A 16,050-nucleotide genomic window follows, 5' to 3' on the forward strand; every position below is an offset into this window, starting at 1 on the left:
AAGGAACGGCGGTTAATGAGTAACCGGGAAAAATATGCCGGATCTGCCCGGGCTCCCGGCTGGAGCATGGATATGTCTCCAGCCGCTCCGGAGCTGGGAGCAGGGCCTGGGACAGGGTGGAGCAGAGGGACAAGGGGGACAGGGTCCTGCATCCCACAGGGACACCTCCAATTCCAGGATGTTCGGAAGCTCAGAACTTCCTGCTTCCCAAATCCTGCCGTATCCCAAACCATGCTGAATCCCAGACCTGCAATATCCCAAATCCTGCTTCATCCCAAACCCGGAATGTCCTAAACCTTGTTGAATCCCAGGTCTTGCTGTTTCCCAAATCCCATCACATCCCAAATCCTGCCCCATCCCAAACCTTTCTTCCCAAACCCCACTGCATCCCACACCCTGCTGATTCCCAAACCTTGCCTTGTTCCAGACCCTTTGCTCATTCTTGCAAACATGGATATAATCCCATGGGATCATCCTCTTCCCCCCCATCCCAAATATCCCCAGTTTCACCTGGATGAAGAATATTCCTGCACTAAAAGCAGCTGAAATCCCTGCCCTATCCATGGCATAATCCAGAGCCTGGAGCAAGCTCCCTGTCCTGTCCAGTTCTCCCTTCTCCCATGCCCCTTCTCCTTTTCCATGAATCCCAACACCTTGGAGAGCTAGATAATGCTCCTTCCCTTTTTTATTTTTTTTCCCTTGCAAGGAGAACTCCTGGTGGGATTTATTTTCCCTTTAGGAACAGGATATGGAAGAGGTTAAGAGGCACTTCAGGAGATCCACCCCATTCCGGGGTTTTTATTCCTGCAGAAAGCCCGATCCCATGTCGGCAGCTCTCGTCATCCCAAGTGATTAATTCCTTCTCCTCCTTCTCCTCCTTCTCCTCCTTTTCTTTCTCCTCTCATCCCTGTGCCGGGAAAAGCAGCTCTGCTCTGGCGCCTGCTTCCCACCGGATTTATTCCTTGGCGGATCTTTCCATATGGGAATTTCTCCCAGTCAGGCAGCAGATTTTTGCCTTTCCTTATGGAAAAGGCCCTTCCCAGTGTTTTTCCTTCTCCCCCTAAAAATCCACACTGGGAATTGATGGGAGAGGAGGGTGGGGAAGAGGTGAAACAAAGGGAAAAGCAGGGATGAGCTGGTGACTTCCCAAACTGGAGAGTTCATCCGGATGCTCCCAAAAAAGCAGCTCTGCCATCAGCTCGACATCTGCAGAGATTTTATGGGTTTGGGAATGATGCCTCTGATCAGACCCAGGGGGACAGAAACTCCTGGAAAAGCCCCTTTGGAAGCAATTCCCACCTTCTGTCCCCTTTTCCCGCCCAGGGCTGTTGGATTTGTGTCCCACTCTTTCCCAGGAGTGATTCCAAAATGGATTCGTGCATCCAAACTTCCACCCCTTCCCTGTTTTCCTCCTGCTGTGGATCCCAGAGCTCCAAGGTGGGACATTTCAGGAAAGCTTTGGAAGGGGTTTAATCAACTCCAATTCTACAGGATTTTTCCTGCTGGAATTTCTCCTCCTCTCAAAAGCCTTTCCTGCATTCACCTTTGGAAAACCACCCCGTGCATCCCTCAGATTTCTGGGAAACTCAACATTCCCGAGGTGCAGTTGTGATTTTCCCGCTGTTTCCGTGAAGGCCAGAAGGATCCATATCCTGGCTGGGATCCATATCCAGGCCGTGTCCCCATTCCTGTCGGGAATTACTGGAGCGTGACCCAGGTATCGCTGCCGAGGACAGACACAAAGAGGCAATCGGAGATGGGAATCTTGGCCTTTAATAGGGATGAGGACATGGATGAATCCCGATTTATCCCAACTCCCGCTGCCACCGACTCCGCATCCATTAGCTGAATAAATAAAGGAGAGGGAAGGCAGAGCGGGAGCAGGGAGGATGGAGCAGGGATGAGCCAAGCATTCCAAGGGCTCCCAAATCCCTCAATATTTCTGCCTTGGGAAGCGGGGTGGGAATCAAATCCCCATCTTTCCACCCCAGCTGTTTTCCAACAGGGAGAGGAGCATTCCTTGAAATGCTGGTGGTGAGGAAAACCCTGTGGAAAAGTGCTCCTTCCCAAGGAAGAGCTCCTTGTCTGGCCTTTCCTGGGATCTGGAAGCAGGAATCGGTGGAGTGTCAGGAATTCTCATTTGGTGGGATCCAAAGCACAGCCTCATCCTGGATGATCCCTGCCTTTCCCACATTTTCCTTGGAAAAGGGCTCGGTGGCCTGGGGGAAGCCGAGAGGGTGGAGAGGGAATGAGGCTGGATGTGAGGAAGGGGGAGCTGCTGGAATGGAGTGGGAAAAGGGGGGAAAGGGCAGAAAGAGATGAAGGGGGGAAGTGGGAAAAAGAGGGAAAGAGGGGGGGAAGGGAAAGGAGAAAGAAAGGGGAAAGGAGAATGGGAAAAAGGGGAAAAGGGGGGAAAGTAAGGGAAAGAAATGGGAAAGAAAAAAGGAAAGAGGGGGAATAATTGAAAGGGAAAGAAATTAAAAGGGAGAAAGAAAGGAAGGAAAATGGAATTTGAAAAGGGGGAAAGGAATGGGAAAGGAAAGGAAAGGAAAGGAAAGGAAAGGAAAGGAAAGGAAAGGAAAGGAAAGGAAAGGAAAGGAAAGGAAAGGAAAGGAAAGGAAAGGAAAGGAAAGGAAAGGAAAGGAAAGGAAAGGAAAGGAAAGGAAAGGAAAGGAAAGAGGAAAGGAAAGGAAAGGAAAGGAAAGGAAAGGAAAGGAAAGGAAAGGAAAGGAAAGGAAAGGAAAGGAAAGGAAAGGAAAGGAAAGGAAAGGAAAGGAAAGGAAAGGAAAGGAAAGGAAAGGAAAGGAAAGGAAAGGAAAGGAAATCCAGCTGGAGCAGTCCCTGCCCTGCTCCCCCCTCAGCTGCTTCCACCTCATTCCCGGGTTTTTTAACACTTCTCCTTTATCTTTTCCTTTTTTTCCCTTTGTTTTTCCCTAAATTTTTGCTTTCTTTTTCCTGGAATTCCATGCCCAGCTCTCCCTCCAAACAGCACAGCCCGGGGGGAGTTTCCGTCCCTCCATCCCTCCATGCCTGCATCCTCCCATCCATCTTTTCCCAAAAAAAGCCCTGTCCCGGGCTCCATGCAGCTTTTCCCGTTCTCCCATTCCCTCTTCCCCGTTCTGTCCCGGTGGGATCCATCCCCGCGGGGGGCACAAACACCCTCTCCCCGCCGTCTGTAGCCGATCCTGGGATTTTCCCAGTATTCCACAGCCCCTGGACACCCCAGAACGGGAGTGCTTCTTCCAGAATATTTCAGGGAGGGAAAAACCTGATTGCAGGGATATTTTTTCTGCTTTTTTCCTTCCCCCCCCCCCCATTTTTCCCGTATTTGGGGGGGTTGCTTCTTTTCTTTTTTCTTTCTGATTTTTCTTTTCCTTCTCTCTTTTTTTATCCTTTCCCCCTTATTTAGTTTTCACTTCTTCTTTTCCTTATTTCCTTTTCTTCCTATTTTTATTTTTCTTTTCTTTTTCTTTTTTTCCTTTCCTTTTCCTCTTTTCTTTTCTTTTTTCCTTTTCTTTTTCCCATTTCTTTTTTAAATATTCTTTCCCCCCCTCCTTTTTGTTCCCCCTTATTTATTTTATTTTATTCCAAGAAACCCAGCCGTTCCCAAATCCACCTCTCCCACCTTTCCTCGGCTCCATCGGGATAAATATGGAAACAATACCGCAAAACAGAATAAAGAAGGAAAATCCTGCCCAGCTCCTTTTTCTCTTCCCGCATCCAGCGGCTCCGCAATCCCGGGTTTAGCATTCCCAGAAATCCGGAGCCGGCGGATTCCCCATCACCCTTTAATATTTCCTCTCCTGTTCCCGGGCGCTGGGAATAAACTTCCCACCTTTCCCCTCCTCCTTCCCTTTTCCAGCCTCTTCGCTACCTGGTTTTTGTGGTTTTTCGGATTAACCGAAGCAGGCTTTCCTCAAAAAAATCTACGATTAGGACAATTTCTGGGAGAAATAGTGGGAACTGCCCTGAGCCTGAGCGGAATTACAGCTTGGAAAAGAAGGCTCCATCAGTTTCCCGGGAGACGGGATAAGCCCTACTTGGGTGTTCCAGCTCTTTTTAGCCCCACTAATAATTAGTCCCATCTCAGCCCCGAGTTGTCCTGGTTTGTTTTTTTTTTTTTTTTTCCTTGGGATCATCCAGAAATGCGCTGGATGCTGCGGGCGGGGAAGGCAGGGCCGGCTCTTCCAGCGTTATCCCGGGGGGAAAGGGTTGGGGGGGAATTTGGGATCCCACCGGGGCTTCTCCATCCTCTTTGTGCTTTGATGTCCTTGGAGCCATCCCTGAATGTCACTAGGGGCCGGGATAAGGCAAAAAAACGGGAAAAGTCGCTTTTCCTGGAGGGACAAGTCAGGGGAAAATAAAAGAAAATTATGGATAACGGAGGGAAGGGAAGCGGCTGGAGCGGGGCCGATTTGGGAGCTCAGCTCCTGTCCGATCCCGCTCGGCATTCCCAAACCGCATCCCAAAAAATAAACCCAACTCGGGATTTGACGGGAAATAACGGCAAAACGGAGCCCGGCGCTCCGGGATCCTGGGAATCGCAGGGAGCTGGGGATGCTCGGGAAAAGAGGGAAAAGCAGCCGGGAGTGGCAGGGCGGGAGCGGGAATGCGGCGGGATGGGCGCTGCCCCCGCGGGGGGGCGAGGAGCGCTAATTGGAGCTGTCAGCCGTTAATTAGCGAGAGCTCATTAGCGCTGTCACCTGGCCCAGCGAGAGGACACGGGGACACGGCCACCCGCTCCGAGCTGGGACCCCACTGGTGTCCCTGAGCCTCGGGAAGGGCCGCTGGAATTGCCGGTTTTCCCGGCGAATGCGCCCGCGGGAATGTTTTGATCCCGTGCTTTTTGGCCCGCGAGGGTGCAAGGAGCCGGGAGCCACGGGAATGCCACCGGGATCGGCGCTTCCCGGGAGAAAGCCTCACCCGGAACAAAAGATTGGGAGGAAAAATAGGGGGGGAAAGGGGGAAATGCGCTGAAATTTCAATAAAGCTCTAAAAATTCGGGGAAGAGGGAGGAACCAGGGCCCGCGCGTCCCGTCCCTGTCCCACGGTTTGGGGCTAAACTGGGCAGAATCGGGGCCTCGAGGTGGCTCCCAGCCCCCAAAACTCCAAGCCCGGGAGATGGGGTCCCAAAAAACTCGGGGACGAGGCGGATCCCTGTACCCATTCCCGAACCCATCCCCAAACCCATCCCTAAATCCATCCATCCCCCCGCGGCCTCCGCGCCGCTTCCCTCGGCCCCGGCGGCTCTGAGCCGAGCCGGGGAGGACAAGGGCGAGGAAGAAGAGCTGGGAATGAAGCGGGAAGCGGGAAGAGAAGGCAAGGAAAAGCAGGAGAAGGAGCGGCGGGTGTCCCCTACCTGCGCCCCGGCCGCCGGCCCGGCTGTGCGGGGAGCCGGGAGCATCCCGGCATTTATTGGAGCTCCAACTGTGCCACTGTTGACTTTAGCACAAAGCAAAGATTTCGCCGGGCGCCCGTTTAAAAATGAATATTTTACCAAGATATCGATCAGCTTTATAAAATTCGCTTCCCGCGGCTCCGGAAGGCGCGGGGGGGGGGCGGCAGGGAAGGAAGGGGCCGCAATATAATATCTGTGTAAATTTGCTGAACTCTGACGTGGTGCTGGGGAAAGTTTACCCTCCTGGAATTTGGAGCTCCATCCACGTTTCCCCCCCCCGCCCCGCTCCGCGCGCTCCTCGTCCTTTTTTTTTTTAGCTCTTTTTTTTTTTTTTTTTTTGTTTACTGACTTTGTTTATTCACAGCTCACGGTTGCTTAACCAGGCAGGAGCAGAATGCGCTCGCTGCGAGGTTGCGATCGTGTGGAGAAAGGGGAAAATGCCAAGGGGAGGAGGGAAAGGGGAAAGGAATAACGCCCAGCCGGCGGATTTTTGGGTTATTTCCCTTTTTTTTCTTTTGGGAGGGGGGTGTCGTTTGTGGCTCGAATGGTGAAGTGGGGCGGAGGAAAGGGGGAGGAAAGAGGGGAGGGGAAACAGGGAGAAGGAATGAAAGTGGGGAGGAAAGAGGGAGGAAAAAGGAGGGAGAAGAAAGAAAAGGAGGGGAGGAAAGAGGGAGGGGAAAGGAGGGAGAAAAAAGGAGGGAGAAGAAATGAAAGTGGGGAGAAAAGAGGGAGGAAAAACAGGGAGAAGAAAGAAAAGGAGGGGAGAAAATAGGGAGGAAAAACAGGGAGAAGAAAGGAAAGGAAGGGAGGAAAGGAGGGAGAAGAAATGAAAGTAGGGAGTAGAGGAGAGAGAAGAAGAGGAGGGAGAAGAAATTAAAGTGGGGAGAAAAGAGGGAGAAAAAAGGAGGGAGAAGAAACGAAAGTGGGGAGGAGAAGGGGGGAAAGGAAGGAGAAGAAAAAAAAGAAGGGAAGAAAGGAAAGAAAAAATAAAAGGAGGGAGAAAAGGTACAGGGGTGAAGGGGAGAAAAATAAAAGGAGGGGAAGTAAAAGGGGAGGGAAATAAATGGAAAAAGAAAAATAAAAAGGAGACAGGAAAATAAAAAGAGGAGAAAAAATAAAGGAGGAAATAGAAGGGGAGAAAATTAAAAGGAGGGGAGGAAAAATGAAAGGGGCGAGAAAAAGGAAAGGGGTAAAAAGCAAAGGAGGGAGAAAAATGCAAGGGGCAAGAAAAAAAATAGGGGAAATGGGGGAGAGAAGAAATAAAAGGGGAGAAGAAATAATAAAAGGGGGAGAAGAAATAAAAAGGGGAGAAAAAGCGAAAAGGGAGAGAAAAAATAAAGGGAGGAAGGAAGAAAAAAAAAGGAGTGGAAAGGAAAAGAATAAAAAGGACGGGAAGGCAGAAAAAAAGAATGGAAAGGAAGAAAAAAAGAATGGAAAGGAAATAAAAAAGGGGCGAAAGCTCCGCTGCTGGAGCGGGAGCCGAGCGGGAGCCGAGCGGGGCCGGGCCCCGGCCGGGAGCGGGGGCGGGGGGGTGTCCTTGTCCCCAAAGCGGCGACACCCCCGCGCCCGTGCCCGCTGGCCGCGGGAGCCTTTTATGTGCTAATGGCAGCCCTTGCACGCCCCGCTCGCCATCGTGTGTGTCCTTGGAGAGATCCCGGCACATTTCAGCCCCGTTTTGTTTTTTTGGGAAGGTTCTTTTTCTTCCCCTTCTCCTCCCCACCCCCGCCTTTCCCCTCCCCGCTCGTTCCCTTTCTCCCCTTTTCTCTCGCCGCGGACAATGCGGAATTTTAAGAAGGATTTGGGTGTTAGTTGGGAAAGCAACATCGCGGCGTGGTCGGCGCCGCGTGGGAAAAACAACAAGTGGTTGGGAAGAGGGGGGAAAAGGGAATGGAAGCAGAGGTTCTGGGCACCGGAGAGCCCGGGATGTGTTGGAAATTAAAAGCTCCGCGGGTTTTCCACCGCCCGCGATAAAACCGGGAGCCCGTCCCGGGAAAGGCAGGGATGCGCTGCTCCCGCGAGTCCCAAATCCCGCCCGGTTCCCGCAGTCGGGATGGTTTTTCCGGGATCGCGGGGCTTTGGGAAAGGAGTGCCGCTTCCCACCTTGCGGGGCGGTGCGGATTTTCCCTGGCCGTGGTTTGAGGGTGGGACGGGTGGGAATAGTGGGATTCTGGCAGGGATATCGGGATCCTGCCGGGATAGCGGGATCCTGGAAGGGATGGAGGCATCCTGCGGGGATGGCAGGGTCCTGGGAGGGACAGCGGGATCCCGCGGGGATGGAGGGGTCCTGGAAGGGACGGAGAGATTGCGGCAGAGACATCGGAGATCCCAGCCGGGGATGGAGAAATCCCAGCCGGGGTTGGAGAGATCCCAGCCGGGGTTGGGGAGATCCCAGCCGGGGTAGGAGCGGTCTCAGCCGGGGCTGGCTCGCTCGCAGAAATCCCGGGAACGCCAGCCGGGCATGGCGGGGGTCCCGTCGGGCGGCGGCGGCGGAACAGAGATGCAGGGGGAAAAGCACCGCCAATACGACTTTAATGGAGTTGCGCGGCAGCCGCGGCCGCTCGCTACCAGATACACAGCTCGAAGCCATAAATAAAGCATACAGAAACGATAAATTAATCAGATCCAAGTAGTTTACTCTCCCGGGAACATCAAGCGTTTGCTTCAATTACAACGATCTATCCTGCCTTTTTTTTTTTTCTTTTTTAATTATTATTATTTATTTTTTCGGGTTTTTTTCTCTCTTTTTTTTTTTCTTCCCCCTCGGTTTTTTTTCCCCCGCTTATTTTTTTTCTTCGTCCTTTTTTTTTTTCTTACAACGTTACAAGACTTTTGGTCCTCGGTTTTTCCAAACTAGGAATACTCACAAGAAAGGAGGGGTTGGTTCTGCCTCGCGGGGGGGTTTATTTTTCGGCCCCCCTGACTCGCACACAAAAAAATATATATATTTAGACCTCGTGGCGACGACGACAACGAAAAAAATCAAAACGAGCCCCAGAGAACCCCCCTGCACCCACCCCACCAAACCAAACCACCCCACACGGAGCCCTCCCCCCGGGTGGATTTGGGAAGGGGCCACACGGCTGCAGATTCCCGAATGGATGCAAACATCTGGAGCCGACAGAAAAAAAATAGATATATATATATATATATGGATATGTACCGTGCTCAGAGTCCACCGTGAGGGGTACGGCGGGGAGGGAGGGGCTACCCCCTTTATCCAGGAGCATTTTCCCGCTTAGGAGGAGTTCATGATGGGCCGGGAATACACGCCTTGGTAGTAGGAAGTCTCTCCGGCCAAAGGCGAAGCCTCCAGGGCGCTTTTGTTCGTGACGGGCGCCATGGCCAGGCCCGTGGGCACGGGCGAGGTGTAGCCCGAGTAGTGCATCACCTGCTCGTAGGCCTTCAGGTCCATTTTGTGCGGGTGGTGGTGCTGGTGGTGCGGGTGGTGGTGCTGCTGCTCCGAGGAGGACATCAGGTTGTTGATGGAGAACGGGTGGTTGAAGGCGTAGTGGTGCTCGGGCTTCAGGTGGCCCTCGTGGGCCAGCCCGGCGTGCGGCGGGGCCAGCAGGTGCTGGCCGGGCGAGGCCGACGGCTCGCCGGGGCTCAGCCCTTTGAGGTCGGCCAGGGCGCGCTTGTGGTCCTGGCAGGGCGAGGAGCTGGCCGGGGACTCGGCGCCGGCCGAGCCGTCTGAGCCCCCCGAGGAGCTGCCCTCGCCCAGGGCTTGGCCGGGAGCTTGGCCCGGGCCTTTCTTGCTGCTGCCACCGCCGGCGCCGCCACCGTCCTTGGCCGCCAGCTGCTTCTCGCACTTGAAGCGCTTCTGGCGGCGCAGGTAGCAGCCGTTCTCGAACATGTTCCCCGAGTCCGGGTGCAGCGTCCAGAAGGAGCCCTTGCCCGGCTTGTCCGGAGAGCGCGGCACCTTGAGGAAGCAGTCGTTGAAGGACAGCGAGTGGCGGATGCTGTTCTGCCAGCGCTGCTGGTTCTGGCGGTAGAAGGGGAACAGGTCCATGATCCACTGGTAGATCTCGCTGAGGGTCAGCATCTTATTGGGGGACTGCTGGATGGCCATGGTGATGAGGGAGATGTAGGAGTAGGGCGGCTTGGCGTGAGTGTAGCTGCGCCGGTAGGTCTTGGGGTCTCGCGAGCGGTTCAGGTTGGACTGGCCGTAGATGGGGCTCATGGAGTTCATGTTGGAGTAGGGCGCCAGGGCGTTCATGGAGCCCGCCTGGCCGCCCATGGGGCTCATGCTGGGGCTCAGGTGGGCGCCCATGCCCGGCACGCCGGCAGAGCCCATGGCCGGCATGGCCCCCGCGCCCGGGGACATGCCCGTCAGCGAGGGGCTCATGCCCGTGTTGGCGTAGGACATGTTCATGGAGGTGGCCGCCGCCGTCATGTTGGCCGTGCTGCTCATGGCCGACATGGTCATGTAGGTGTTCATGCCGTTCATGCCCAGCCCCGCGTTCATGTTGCTCACCGAGGAGTAGCCCTGCGGGGACAAGCGACACAGGGCACGGCGATGGCGCGGCGGGGAGCGCCAGCCCAGCCCAGCCCAGCCCAGCCCGGAGGCGCCGCAGCCGCGGGGCTCCGCCGAGGGCACGGGAGGAAAGGGTTAAATCCCGGCGCGGGGTGGGGGGAAGCGGGGGGGTTGTTTTTCTTCTTCGCGAAACCCAAATATATTTTGGGATCTGTGTTAAAAAAGACGGGATGGCAGCAGGAGCGGCGGAGCCGTCCCGGGAAGCGGAGTTGCGGGAAGGGAAAGGGACATCGCTGCCCGGAGAGGGAAAAATACCTGGAGGGGCGGGGGGGGAAGAGGGAAAAATAGGGAAGAGCAGCGGGCACCCCCACCCTCACCCCGGGACCCCCGAGCCGGGGGTCGGTGCCGAAGTTAACGCCGTCCCGGGGCCGGTGCGCCGGGGGGATTTTGGGGGTCCCGGTCCTTACCTCGGGCTCCCCGTAGTAGTTGCTCCAGTCCGTGTGCTCATGGCCTTCCATTTTCACCGCTCCCAGCATACTGGAAGTGGAGTGCATGGCAGTTTAAAATTTAACAGCCACAACAAACGACGGCAGAGAGCGACCCAAAAAAAAAAAAAAAAAAAGAGGCGAAAAAAAAAAAGGAGGAAAAAAAAAGCAAAAAAAAAAAAAACTCCACAACCCTCCCTCCCCTCCGCCGGAGCCTCTGGAGGAGGAGGAAGAGGAGGGAGGGAGGAAGGGGGGGATGGAGCGGCGCTGGGGCTGGGGTGGGTTTGTTCCGCCGCCGCTCCTTGGGTGGGTTTTCGCAGCGCTCCGCGGCGGAGAGGCGCCCGGAGGCGATGGAGGAGCCGGAGGAGGAGGAGGAGGAGGGAGGAGGGAGGAAGAAGAGGAGGAGGAGGAAGAGGAGGACAAGTGCTGCAGTGACGTGGGTGCCCCAGTGATATAGCACGGAGCGGCCGGGCGAGCCTCCAATCCCCAGGTCCTCGGCTGCCCATTTGAATAATCAGCTCACACCTAGGCGGGAGCGGCTCCTCCGCGGCCCCGCGCACCTCTGCGCGCCTCCGCCGCCGCCCCGCGCCCGGGGCACACTGCTGCCACCCCATCCCGCTCCCGGGGGACACCGCTGCCACCCCACTCCGCTCCCCGGGGACACCGTTGCCACCCCATCCCGCTCCCGGGGGACACCGCTGCCACCCCACCCCGTTCCCGGGGGACACCGCTGCCACCCCATCCCGCTCCCGGGGGACACCATTGCCACCCCACTCCCGACGGCAGCATTCCCGCCGGAGCGGCTGAGCGTCCCCCCAAGTCCTCGGTTCCCCGCCCCACGCACCTTCGCTGCCCTCGCCGAACCGGCCCCGGGGCTCTGCCTCCCCGGCAGGTCGGGACCCGGCTCTTCCCGGCAGGAAAACCGGGGCTGAACGGAGCGGGGAGAGCAGGGAAAGGGGCGGGAAGCTCTGGCGGGGCCTCGGGGGCAGGCCCGGTGCGGGGTACCGGTGCGGGTCCCGGTGCGGATCCCGGTGCGCTCCGTCGGGGCAGCGCCGCCGCTGCCGAAGCGCCCGGGAGCGGGGAAAAGCAGGAAAGGAGGAAAAGCGGGAAAGAGGAAGGAAGGAAGGACAGCCGGGTGACCAAAATCACCTCCCCACCCGGCTCTAAAGCCCCCCCCATCGCGGTCCTGCCGGCGGGGGGGGACCGAGGGCGACAGGGAGGGACCGGGGGGCTTCCCCCCATTCCCACCGCCCCTTCCCAGTGCCCGGCTGGCTCCGCCGGGAGCATCCCAGCCGCTCCCGGGAAGCGTTCCGTGAATTCCCACCTAGATCTGCCCACCGTTAAAAAAAAAAAAAAACAACCCAACACCAAAAACCAACACGACCGCAAACCTTATTTATTTGTTTGATTATTTATTTATTAATCTATTTTTTTAATTACTTATTTATTTCTGGAGCTCACACTCCCCAGAGGGGCTCCCCCAACCCTAACATCGCCGAGAGTTTTTAACCCCCCCGCGGTGGGACCACCCCAAAACCCCCTCGGGATTCTTTCCCCGGGCTCCAAAATCCCTCAGGATCCATGGCCAAAGGAAAACAACCCCTCCTATCGCGATAGCCGCGGCGATAGCCGCAGCCCGCCTCCCTCCCGGCCACCCCTTCCAGGCGTTTTCCGCCGGGATTTGGGGGACGGCGCGAAGGGAGATCCCTCTCCAAGAAGGGGGACACCCCAAAAAGAGGGAGGGGCCGCCCCAAGCGCGGTGGCGGGGCGCCCTCTGTCGCCTGCCGTGGGCGCGGGGGGGACAGGGGTGACACCCCGGGGAGGGGGGTACACCCGGGGACCCCCCGTGGGTGCCGGTCAGTCCCGGGGGGTCACCCCCAAACCGCCCATCCCGGCTGCGAGGGGGTCCTGGTGCACCCCGAGTCCTCTGTCTCTGCTTCCTGCATTTCCAAGGAGCTTTCTGCTCATCCAGAGGCTCGGGAAGGGAGAATTCTGGGAGATTGGGGTGAAATTTGGGACGTGGCTGCCAGGCGAGGTCAAGGATCCTTCTCTCTGCTCCTGGCTGGATCCAGGTGTTTTGGATGAGATCCGGTTGGCTTCCCATGCCCTTTTCCCGCAGTACACGAGGTGCGGGTGGTTTGTTCCGATGGATTCCGGAGAGGCCGGAATGAGCCTTTCCCTGGGCAATTCCCACCCTCAGGCCTGGCCCCTGCAGATGTTGGGGCAGATGTTGGGACAGATGTGAGCACGTCTGGCACCTCCAAGCGAGGTGTGGCAGGAGGTGACACCATCCTGAGCTCAGCAGCTCCCGCCTTTCCCAATTTCCTGCTTTTTCCTCTTTACCAAGTGCCACTTCCCTGCTTGGCCTCCACAGGACTTGGAATTTTGGCACCACCAGAGATGAGGATTTCCTGCCTGGTGTAGCTACCAGGTAGCTCCTGGTAGCTGCCCTGGTTCCTTGGATTTTGGTCCAAAACATTTGCCTGGGGACATTCCTACTGCCCCCAACACTGTTTTCTGTTTTCCCTTTGTCTGTCCCACAATTCTTCCATCCTGCACCATCCATGGGGCTCATCCCGATGGGAATGGTGATGTCCATCCCATTCCGTGTGCCCACAGGGACAACCACAGCCACCACCTCCGGCTCCTGCTCCTCAGACAAAGCCTTTGTCTCAGGAACACGAGGACACGGAGCAATTCCAACATTTGTATTCAGCGATACGGGCCTGGAAAAGCAGCTGGATGCGGGATCGACTTCGGAGGCTCCTGCAACCTCTCACTCCCTTTTCTCCTTCTCCATGGATAAAATTAATCTCTCCTAGGAAAAAGAATCAGGAAAATTGATCTTTTTCCCGTAAAATTTTTAGGAATGCCAGGACTGCTAGAAATGAAAAATTTTCCGCGGTGTCTTATTTAAACATTCCCGGTTGGAATGAGAGAGTTCCCCTGCCATCTCCACCTGATTTCTTCTCTTTAATATTTAACTAATATTTATTTTAAATTTAATTTTGAAATTATGCTCTTATTTGCATTGGGAGCCATGGCTTGGGAGGCGGCTCCCTCTTCCCAAGGGATGGCCAGAGTTGGGATGGGCTTTTTCCGCCTCCATTCCTGACAGCAGCACCGCTGCCTTTCCTCTTCCCCCCTCTCCAAGGATAATTATCTCCCTTCTCCTGATAATTATCATAATTAATCCAGGATAATGAACTCTTCCAATTGTGCTGCTCCTCAAAAAGAAAGGCAGGATTGGGTTATTCCCTTGAATTCAGGAAATTGGGAGACTGCGGCTCCTGAAGAGCCACCCTTCAGAAGGATTGCTGGAGACAAAAGGCAACTTGTGGGATTCATTGAGGCCTTTCCCCGATAAGACACGGAAATTATGGATGAATCAGTGCCTGGAGGTACTTCAGGAAGAGGTGGGAGATGGGATTGAGGCGGGGGAAGGGTGAAGGCAGAACCGGGCACGGAAGCTCCCATTGCTCCCGTGCTGCCTCTCGCTGGGTTTATTCCCAATTTTTCCATTAGGATCCATCTTTGAAAGGTCAGAGGTTCTGCTGGGTTGGGAGCATTCCCAGGAGCTTCCAACAAGGAAAACAAACCACTGGAAGATGAGGATGAGGATGAGGATGATTCACATTCCTGAAGCTGGGAACTAAACTGAGCATCCCCATCAAAGCTCTCCAGGAAAAGCCCATCCCAAGGTCACATCCAGCACCAAATCGGGAACACACACCTGGATCCCACTCCCGAGTTCCCACAAATTCCACACACTGGGAAAAGCTACTCAAAGGGTTCGGATGGGGACCACCAAATTTACCCCTTTCCCCCATCCACAGAGCCTCCACGCTGGAACAGGTGCCGGAATTCCCCTGGGAATTCCCACAATTACACCAGCCAATATTGACTCGACTATTTGAGGAACTCTCCAACCAAGTCCCTCCTAATTAGATTCCACATTTAATGGGGCTGCTTAATTCCAGGAAATATTTTCCAAGGCCTTAACAAGGCTAACAAAGGAAAAGCCTGGAGTGTGCAAAAATTTTGTCTCTTTAATAACCCAAGGATATCCATCCTTTTAACTCCAGGATGATATCCTTTAATATCCTTCAGCCGTGGGATCTCAGGGGCTCCATGGCAGACAAATTTACTCATTCCCAAGGATTCCTGAGGATCCAGACAGTATGGATCCATGGCTGTTATCCCTATTTTCAGTCCCTATTTTAACCTTCCTCCCGGCTTGGTAATTATCCAAAGTGCCAATGGAGGGAACGAGCTGCTGGAATGAAACAAACCCCTGGAAAAGCCCAGTGTGATGTGGAAGGGAATAAAGCCCCATTATCGGGAATGGAGTTATCCCGATGAGAATAACAACTTCCTGGGACAGCATTCTTGATGGTCCCTGGAGACAATGCCAGCCCTGGGATGGTAGAATGGGATCACAGCAGGAATGGGCAAAACCCCCTTGGACGAGCCCAGCAGCCTCTGGAAAAGCTCCGGAGCAAAATCAACAGAGGGCATCTGCCGGCTGTTTGCCGTGGGCCACGTGATGCCCATTCCCGGCTTTCCAGCAGCACGTTTTGCTGGATAAACAAGATGCGCAGGCATCTGGAAAGACGGCCGGAGGTGCCGGCTGGATGTGAAAAACCGGGAGTTAACGGATTCATCCCCCGCTCCCACGGCACTGGCAGGGGGAGAAGGATGAGCAGAGGGAGGTGCCCGGAGCATTCCAGATCGAGAAAGAAAGGGAAGAAAGTCTTCCTCACATCCCAGGAAAATCCTGCTGTGGATATTTTCTCCCAGCAGGCAGGGAGGTTTTACCTGGCCGATGGAAATATCCAGGTTTTGGGTTCATCCCGGGAAATATTTTTGATGTCTAATGATCAGTTGCTGAAAACTGCAATGTCCTTGGGTTCCTGAGAAGAAAACAAACAGGGAAAAAATGGAATCGGGAGCCTCCTCCCAAAACCCTGGGCTTTAATAACTCCCTGTTATTTCCTAACAAAACCCCCAGACTGCTGGAAAGTGTCCAGCCTGGCCAGGGTGCTGCCATTCCCGTTGGGAATTTGCTGCTCAGGGAATGGGATGAATGACCCTAAGGAGGGTCCAGCACATCACCCAGGGGGCAAGGTTAAGGGACCCAATTCCCAAATTCCTTACACATCCCATAAAAACAAAGAGGTGTGCCCACTCCAGCCGGTCCCGGGCATTTCGGATTGATGGGATTTGGAATGGGGCCGGGGCAGGAGTAGGGAGACAGGAGAGTGTCCCAGCTTTCTCAGCACTCCGGGAGGCTGCTTTTCCAAGGAGATCCATCCCCGACAGCCTCTCCGAGGATTCTGACGGACATTTATAGCCCTGTGAGTCATTCCCGGCCTTGTTTAAACCAGTTAGACCTGGCCAAGACCTGGAAAATAGCTCCATTTATCCCGAGCGGCTCCATTCCCGCGCTCCGGGTATAAATAGCAGCCGGAGCTGCTCCGAGCTCGGCAATCCAGGCCTTGCTCAGAGCCACTCATTCCATGTCACCCCCCGTGTCCCCTCCTGGCATCCCCTTCTGCTCCCAAGGCGCCCCATTTTCCCCAGAATGAGGCTGCCCTGGCAGAACCGGCAGCAAAACAGCCGGAGCGGAGATTTCTGCTCCGAAAAAAAACCACGGGAGCTTGGGATCAGGCCCTGTCTGGGAGTCTGCGGTTCCG

At 55.2% G+C, this 16,050-nt stretch overlaps 1 protein-coding gene and 1 long non-coding RNA gene across 3 annotated transcripts; both read right to left on the minus strand.

Annotated features, from left to right (window-relative positions):
- Window positions 1–758: 758 nt before the first annotated feature.
- Window positions 759–5,353, minus strand: LOC146438892 (uncharacterized). The gene is made up of 2 exons (XR_014850538.1): window positions 1,544–5,353; window positions 759–907 (listed from the first exon to the last, which is right to left on the minus strand). It is a non-coding gene; the product is annotated as an uncharacterized LOC146438892 (long non-coding RNA).
- Window positions 5,354–7,910: 2,557 nt separating this feature from the next.
- On the minus strand, window positions 7,911–11,426 carry FOXA2 (forkhead box A2). 2 transcript variants are annotated; one of them, XM_085054102.1, is made up of 3 exons: window positions 11,199–11,426; window positions 10,337–10,406; window positions 7,911–9,881 (listed from the first exon to the last, which is right to left on the minus strand). In XM_085054102.1, the coding sequence occupies exons 2-3, from the start codon at window positions 10,403–10,405 to the stop codon at window positions 8,634–8,636; spliced, it is 1,317 nt and encodes a 438-aa protein (XP_084910228.1). In that variant the 5' UTR covers window position 10,406; window positions 11,199–11,426; the 3' UTR covers window positions 7,911–8,633. The 2 variants fall into 2 exon arrangements, with proteins under 2 accessions (XP_084910228.1, XP_084910229.1); XM_085054103.1 differs by lacking the exon at window positions 11,199–11,426 and having other exon boundaries at window positions 10,337–10,482.
- Window positions 11,427–16,050: the final 4,624 nt, after the last annotated feature.

This window comes from Lichenostomus cassidix, chromosome 3 (genome assembly GCF_008360975.1).
Source record: "Lichenostomus cassidix isolate B80296 chromosome 3, HeHo_3.0, whole genome shotgun sequence".
Lineage (NCBI taxonomy): Eukaryota > Metazoa > Chordata > Aves > Passeriformes > Meliphagidae > Lichenostomus > Lichenostomus cassidix.